Below are 8,250 nucleotides of genomic sequence, written 5' to 3'. Positions count from 1 at the left end.
AAATGGAAATCAGACATTGTTTATGGATGAGTTTTTTGTTGACTGGAGACAGAAGCGGACTTGGCTTAATTTCAGTGTATTCTCATGCATTGTTCTTTGGCCTTTGGCTTTGTACGCGTGCTGTGGTATTATCATTATTATTATTATGGGCCATAGACCATGTAGAGGGTATCCTTGACCGTACATGTACTTCCAAGAACCCACATAGCCTGTAGAGCGCTGCGGGCGGGCTCTATGAACATACCTTATAAGGATGGAACTTTAATGATGTACATGTAGTAGTAGTAGTAGTAGTAGTAGTAGTAGTAGTAGTAGTAGTAGTGGTGGTGAGACATTGGCATGGTCAACATGGTCAACATCTAACCGATCCCAGGAAGCGCGGCTTGACGTCAGGGCTCGTGGCTTTTGGACGCGGCAGCAGGAGGCCTTCTTCGATATCCGGGTAACGCATCCCAGGGCCACCTTGCTGTCTCGTGAAAAAGCCATGAGCCAATTGGAGCGCAATGAGCGGGAAAAAAAGCGGCATTACGCAGAGCGAGTGAATCAGATCGATCGGGGCACATTCACCCCTCTGGTATTTGCGACCAACGGCATGATAGGGAAGGAGTGTTCCGTGTTTTTGAAGGCATTGGTTTGCCGTATTCTAGAGAAAAATGCTGATTTGGTGTATTCTGTTGTTGTCAATCATTTGCGATGCCGTTTGTCATTCTGCCTACTTCGCTGGTGTATCACCTGTTTACGTGGCTCTAGGTCCTCCTATCGCTCTAAGCGCTCGGCGAGCTTTGTGAATGACTGCCGTGTGCTCTCTAGGGCATAGTTTTTCGTTGTCATCATCTCGTATAATGTCAAAATGTGATCTAAAGTTTGTTTTCCGGTGTTCTGAAGTTTTTTCTTTTGTATGAATCTCGGTTTCATTTCTGGCGGTGTTCAAGCAGTTCTGGTTTGGATGTTTTTCTTTCCTTTTCCTTCCCCTTTTTCATGTATAAACATTGCTGTTGCCATTAATATTTGTTATCTTTCTTTTTTGTTACAATTTTGCTGTTCGCCTTTTGAATTCATTGCCCTCCTTGCATTCACATCTTCATTGCTTTGTGCTTTCAATAAAAACACATTTCAGTAGTAGTAGTAGTAGTAGTAGTAGTAGTAGTAGTAGTAGTAGTAGTAGTAGTAGTAGTAGTAGTAGTAGTAGTAGTAGTAGTAGTAGTAGTAGTAGTAGTAGTCACATCCTTTATTGCTGAACCCACAAATAATTGCGATACAAATTGTAAACCATCCGAGGAAGAAGAGAAAGCCATTAAAAATAAAAAATAAAACAAAAAAGGTTATTGTACCATGCCAAACGGCTATTATTAAGTCATGTACCAATTGTAATACATGACGTAGTATAGTAGTCAAGCACCTACAAAATACTTTGCAGGATAATATTTAAATTGCCTAGCATGCCTACAAATCCGCAGAGCATGCCAATGTTAAATAGGCCAACATATGAATGAATACCGAAGGTAGTAGCAGTAGTAGTAGTAGTAGTAGTAGTAGTAGTAGTAGTAGTAGTAGTAGTAGTAGTAGTAGTAGTAGTAGTAACCCACCCTAAGGCGTCTGTGCTGTCTGGTCCAGAAGTCCTTAACCAACTCAGGGCCCATGAACGGCAAAAGAAGCAGCAGTACGGTGCCAGGGTCACTGAAGTCGAGAGAGGCTCTTTCACCCCTCTTGTGTTCGCCACGAATGGGATGGCGGGGCCGGAGTGCTCACGATTCCTGGCGACACTTGCCGGTCGGCTCGCGGAGCGCAATAAAGACATCCGGTATTCAAGCATCGTCAGTGCATTGCGTGTTCGGCTGGCATTCTGCCTCGTACGGTGGGCAATAACCTGCTTTCGCGGTTGCCGATCATCCTACCAGCGTCGCGTCCGCTCGTCGTTGTTGGTGCAGTGTCGACAGGCTGCCGGCTGAGATTCAGTGTCCATGCGTCAATCTGGACAATATAACAATAGCTCAAAGACCTTAACAATTGATTACTTCTCTTGACATACTAGTGCATTCTCTCTTTCTTTCTCTCTTTCGTTCTTACTCACTCTCTTCCATCACTTGTGTGCTTACCATGGTATTTTTTGCCCGTAAAAGTGGTTTGGTCAGTAGTAGTAGTAGTAGTAGTAGTAGTAGTAGTAGTAAGGTTTTTTAGTAGTACCGGTAGTACTGTAGTAGTAATATTAGTAGTACCGGTAGTAGTAGTGACTCGAAGCTTTATTCAGGAAAACCACAAATTGTGATGCAAAATGTGAAAACCAAGCAGATAAAAATAGTTACCAAATCCATTATAGGAACCGATAAAAAATTTAAAAAAATGTACCGTGCCAATCAGCTATTATTAAAAGTCACTTGCCAACCCACAATCAGATGCAGGCTATTATAAATTAAACTCGGATACTGAGCCAGTAATACATGTAAAAAAGAGAAGAAACACATGACGCAAGGGAGTGTCCTTGGCCCCCTCCTATTTGTATTATATACTAGAGCCATTAGCGACATCCTTCCAGCCGCTATCGCCCATCAGGAGTTTGCTGACGACATCGTAATAGAATTTTCACACGCAAATGTAGCACTTGTTGTGCGGTTCCTCTCGAACGCAGTAACCGCGCTAGCGGAATGGCTTGGAGACTCTTCTTCTGAACAAGAAGAAGACCCAAGTAATGTTTTTGAAGCCTCGAGGGCAACAAGATCCAGTCGATCGCGTCTGCTGCAATGGAGATGAGCTTGCCACAGTGTCATCCGCAAAATACCATATTGGTGTCATTTTCGACAACCTGAGCTGGCGGTCCTACATCCAACACCTTGCTAGCCAGACAGGGAAGGCCGTAAGTCGTCTACGGCGACATGGGGATGCACTTAGCATCACGGCCCGCCGGATATGGTATGTTGCCATGATACAAGCCAAGCTGTGCTACGCCGCAAACGCCTTCTTCCCCTCGCTGTCTGCCGCTGGTCTCACTCGGCTCGAAAGATCGGCGAAGTCAGGGGTTCGAGCAATCCTACGACTGCAGAACCCGATCGCGACTCAGCCGCTACGAGAGAGACTCTCATTGTCCACCATTGAGAGATTGTTTCAGCGAAAGCTCCTCATGTTTGTATTCCGTTACCTGCACTCTCTGTCAAGTCACTTGTTCTCGTCTTTCTTCACCCCAACCGCACCTTCTCAAGAAGATCATGACCGAAGGGCCACTCGCAGACAGGTGACATGGCTCTTAAACGTGTCCCCTTCCTTCCGGGTCCTGCTGGACGGTCCTCCATCCGTTTCCAAGGTGCTATTCTCTGGAATAAGTTGCCGGCTGAAGTTAGATGTGTATCACAAAAGGATGAATTCAAGAGCACGATATGACACTGTATTGAGTCGCTGGTCCCTACCTCTTTGTGTCTTAGCCTCTAGAACCGCTAGTTCTTCAGTTCCCTCTTTTTCTGCACGATTGCCTTGTTTGTAAGTTCTCACCTCTTTTCTGCACCATTGCCTTATGCTCTATGTATGTGCACCATTGCCTTCCGGAACGCTGTATTTTTGTTCTCGCATCCTTTCTGGACATTTGCCTCCAGAAACGCTTTATCTGTAATCGTCAGGGAAATCTCGCATAACAACTAAACTATCGTAATCCGACATCATCATTATTCATTTTTCTCATATCTTTCTCATAGTCAAGTGGTGTGCTTCACTGTCCGAAGAGTGCTCAATGCCCATGTAGGGCAGAGCTTTGTACACAAGAGAGAGTTTTGCCTGATGATCGTAGAGATACGTGAAACTCGGAGTTGTGACAAGCTTCCAAACTCCCTCCTGTGTATCTTTCTCATACATATTCATATCGCAGATTTTTCGTTTTGGTAGGAATCGGAGAATCCTCTCTCCGGTGAGAAGGTAACATTGCCTGTGCCCTGAGCGAATTGAAATAAAAGAATACAACAACAACAACATGAGAACGAGTTATGCAGCAACTATCCACGACTGTAACAAGATGATAAACGGTCAGAAAGTGCGCTAATAGGGCACAAAACTGACAGGCTACTGAGACATTCAGCATTCTGAGACATTCAGCGATTCAGCGACGTAACCATGAACCTTCCAAGTTGGAAGGCTGTTGGTTTGCGCACTGGAGATGTGTTAGAGCTAGGTCTCGGGTCGCTGAATGTCTCAGTAGCCTGTCAGTTTTGTGCCCTATTATCGCACTTTCTGACCGTTTATCATCTTGTTACAGTCGTGGTCCTCGTGGATAGTTGCTGCATACATGTAACTCGTTCTCATGTGTTTCTTCTCTTTTTTCCTTAAAAAAAACATGTTTTAGTGTTTTAGAGTACATAATCATTCAGCGGGCGTGTGGCCCTGAGCGCGTCATCAAGAGAAGTAAAACTTACGATCGAGCGGCTGATAAGGCCCTTGGCGAGAACGTGGCTGATTGGTCGTCTCCTGGACAACGAGGCAGACCTCGTTCTAATACAACTACGGTACTTATGGAGAGGGGATTCTACATGGTCTATCTACAACAGTCTACAAATAGGGGGAATAGGGTCTAAACACTGCATACAACAACCTGCATACAACAACCTGAACAAGGCCATGTATGGCCAAATGTCCTTCGAACGTCGTCTTGCTTCCCTTGAACTCCTGGATGGATCCTTCTATTCCGGACTCGACTAAGTACATAATGGCATGTACATGTACATGTAGATTCTACATACTGTATATCACCTTATTTTCGGTGTTGTAAAATTTCGGTAAAAGCCAACCGCTGACCTTTCGGTGTAAGGATAAATTCGGTATGCATGACACAAAAAACAAAAAAAAACAAAACAAAAAAACGCTCTTGCACTAATATCTCCGGCTAGGCTCCACATATGTATACATGTATGTACAATGTACTATACAAGTTGATTTTTTTAATTTGACAGTGATTTTCATGATTTTACATATTTTTGGTATTTTGGAAAATTTAGGTGTAATGTTAAATTAGGTGATCCAGGACCAGTACCGAAGTTACCGAAATTTAAATTACACCGAAATAAAGGTGTTATACAGTAATTAAAAGGGAGCCTTTCTGTGATTATGAGCATGACACACCTCACGCCATCAATCTGCGGGTGCTAGGCATCAACATCCTGCCCAACGTGCAACCTCACCAGCCTGACCAGGGCAGTAGATCTACTCATAGAACATCGGTCACGTGTCTGCATGTGCGTTCAGGCCAGGGACGTCGGGAGTCGTGGCTATTCGCGCAGAGCTGTATGTGGTAGAGAATGTACTTCATGTACATGTACATGTAGTTGTTTGTTGAAGCAACCACTCACGGTCACAGTGACTCAGGCAGAGACTGCCGACTTGGAGAGAATTTGACCACTGGTGAACTACATCAAGGATGGAGCGAAGGTTGGGACTAATGAATATGTTAGTTTTACTACTAGTGGCTGTGCTGGTGGTAGTACCTGCCACTGCCAAACCAGCAGGTCTGTTCGCTCGCTTATTCGGAGCAACGGATGTAACGGATGTTTCTGACGACACCGGTGGATCAAACTGCGCGGGATGTGCAATAATCATTGGTATTGTTGAGCAGCTAGCTGAATTCGATAATAGCACGGTGGAGGCGGCTCTAGACAAACTGTGCACTTACCTGGGTAGCTTGAAGACGTCATGTCAACTAGTTGTGAATATGTACGCTGAGGAAGTGATTGCGGCCCTGGAAAAGAAAGAAACACCTGATGTGATTTGCCACACCCTTGGGTTCTGCAAAACACCAGCCGGCAAGCCCATGTGCCACATATTCCCTTTGCCATCAGCTTTGCAGCACATGGCACCCGATAGGCTCTCTGAGCACGTGCAAACACTACACACAGGATACGTGCAAAGAGCAAGAATGCACAAGAATTCAGCAGTACGTCAGGCGGCAACGGTCGGCTCAGCCTTGGTAGACTTTTGCAAATTGCCAGGTATAGAAGAAATTTGTAAGATTGTGGAGAGGTGGACGAATGACAACCGACCGCTTGATGATCTTGACCTGGATGGGTTCTCTATGTTGCCAACTGCCCGCGGCTCTGCATGGCGCGGTAAAGACTGCAATGATTCCAACGGCGATACTCATCCTGGGCGACAAGCAGTGGATGGTGATGCAATGGCCGACAGTAATTGCAATGGCATCCTAGGCTCAGACTCGGCTGGAAACACGTATGAGGATCTATGGTGCAATGGCAGTGTGAGGTACGGAACTGCTGTGCTTGGTGACAGCATTGGTGCACATTTTCATATTCCGCCAGAATGGATGAATGTCACTGAACTGAGTGAAAAGGTTAGTCATTCATTCATTGCACCTTCAGCTAACTCATTACTCATCTGTTGTACAAACTTAGAAGTAGCGACTCCGGTGGCAAAAGTGGACAAAGTTAGTTGGTTGCTCCTATACATTGAGCTGAAGCTTCCTGCCGAGCTTGACTCTTGGCTGGTAGGAAGCTTGATATCCACGTAAGAGCATCATTTAAATGTACTGTAGAATTCTGTCTAGTGAATGATGGCAGTCGTATTGGCTTAATCTGCTACGCGGCCCAATATCAATATTATGTCGGCTGCTATCTTACTGTGTGTGCATGCATGTGTGTGTGTGTGTGTGTGTGTGTGTGTGTGTGTGTTTGTGTGTGTGGTGTGCATGCGTGCGTGTGCGTTTTTGGCAGGCATTTGCCAATCTTCTATACATCCTGACTAACGAACTGGACTGGCCGCAGCTCAGCACTGCTACTGGGCACTACAATTCTAGCCGGTGGCCCGATGAGATCCACGGACCCATGGACTCACTCTACCAGCGCATGTTTGAACTGAACCGCTGTAATCACCGTGACTACCAGAACATTGCCGTCAACGGTGCTCGTGCCACGGCCATGGCTGATCACATTGTTCTCACACTCTCCCGTCAGCAAACACGCGATCAGCCGCTGCTGATAATGCTCGAATTGGTGGGTAACGATGTGTGTAGTGGCCACCCAGACTTCAGTCATATGACACCACCAGATGTGTACCATGATGCACAGCTAAAGACGTTGAGATACCTGGACACGATTCTGCCTCGTGGCTCTCACATTCTCCTGGTTGGCTTGGTGGATGGGCGCTTTCTGTATAACAACATGCACTCCAGAATTCATCCCCTCGGTGCTTTCCGCGGTGACGTCACCTACCAGAATGTTTATGATTACCTCGACTGTCTTGGCGTCACTCCCTGCTGGGGATGGCTGAATTCTAATGAATCCATAAGGAACGCCACAACGGAGCATGCCGAGCTGCTGAATGCACAGCTGCAGAAAATAGCCGATACGGAGAAATTCAACAACTTTGACGTCCTGTACACTATGTATGACATCAACGCAGCCGCCAAAGAAGCTGCTAAGTTTGGCAAGCAGCCCTGGCAGCTGGTGGAGCCTGTGGACGGCTTCCATGCTAATCAACTGAGTAACTCCCTGACCGCTGGACTCCTGTGGAAGCTTTTTCAGCAGGAGCGACCAGCATGGGTGCCGGCTGCGAATCCGCACAATGCTGATATTGTCGGCAAGTTTGGAGATCAAGGTGGCTATTGATCTCGCTTTCAAAGCCGAGTCAATCGCGATGACTGCCACGTCTGTGGTGCACAATTACCGTAGCGGTATCCTACAAACACCATCAGAGACCGTGTGTTTCTTTCGGTCCAAGAACAATTTCCTTCGTGACTGCCACTGTGGCTATATGAAAGTACCTGGGCAGGACTGCTAGAGTTTGTTTATGCATGTCCCGACTGGTGGACATGCATACCAATTGATGAGACCGGGAGTGGTGTACATCAAATGGCCATGGCTCAAGCAGGGTCTGAAAACCTGTTGTCAAATTCACGGTCGATATAATGTAATCATGCTGATTCAACCTTTGGGCAACTAACTTACTAGTCCTCCAGTCCCTAGTCGTTACACAATAATTATATCAAACCATGAAATATTCATTTATACCATGATACTAAGTCACAATTTACAAATTTGAATTTTCCAGTCTATTTATGGTTTTACTTGTTTCCAATGGCCTGTTTGATATAATTCTTCTATATAGATTTTACCCTGTTTCTACTATGAATTCGACGCGAATAGTTCCAGTTTGACTGTGACATAGAGTGACTATGTGACATAATTGCAGTTTGACTGTGACATAGAGTGACTCTGTGACATATAATTATGTAGACTGGTGAGTGGAATCATGCGGCTCAGTGTGCTCATC

The 8,250-nt window shown here is 45.6% G+C and overlaps 1 protein-coding gene across 1 annotated transcript; it reads left to right on the top strand.

Annotated features, from left to right (window-relative positions):
• The first annotated feature begins 5,320 nt into the window (after window positions 1-5,320).
• On the top strand, window positions 5,321-8,162 carry LOC135823050 (acyloxyacyl hydrolase-like). Its single transcript, XM_065335883.1, has 2 exons — window positions 5,321-6,313; window positions 6,693-8,162. The coding sequence occupies exons 1-2, from the start codon at window positions 5,390-5,392 to the stop codon at window positions 7,584-7,586; spliced, it is 1,818 nt and encodes a 605-aa protein (XP_065191955.1). The 5' UTR covers window positions 5,321-5,389; the 3' UTR covers window positions 7,587-8,162.
• The last annotated feature ends 88 nt before the right edge of the window (window positions 8,163-8,250 follow it).

This window comes from Sycon ciliatum, chromosome 1 (genome assembly GCF_964019385.1).
Source record: "Sycon ciliatum chromosome 1, ocSycCili1.1, whole genome shotgun sequence".
Taxonomy (NCBI): Eukaryota; Metazoa; Porifera; class Calcarea; order Leucosolenida; family Sycettidae; genus Sycon; species Sycon ciliatum.
This window is presented reverse-complemented; position numbering and strand designations above follow the sequence as displayed.

What these genes read in the sequence shown, in the direction of transcription:
- LOC135823050 (XM_065335883.1), top strand. Translation starts at nt 5,390, where the DNA reads ATGGAGCGAAGGTTGGGACTAATGAATATGTTAGTTTTACTACTAGTG. An exon ending in TCACTGAACTGAGTGAAAAG is followed by an intron (nt 6,314 to 6,692) that starts GTTAGTCATTCA and finishes CGTTTTTGGCAG; the next exon opens with GCATTTGCCAATCTTCTATA.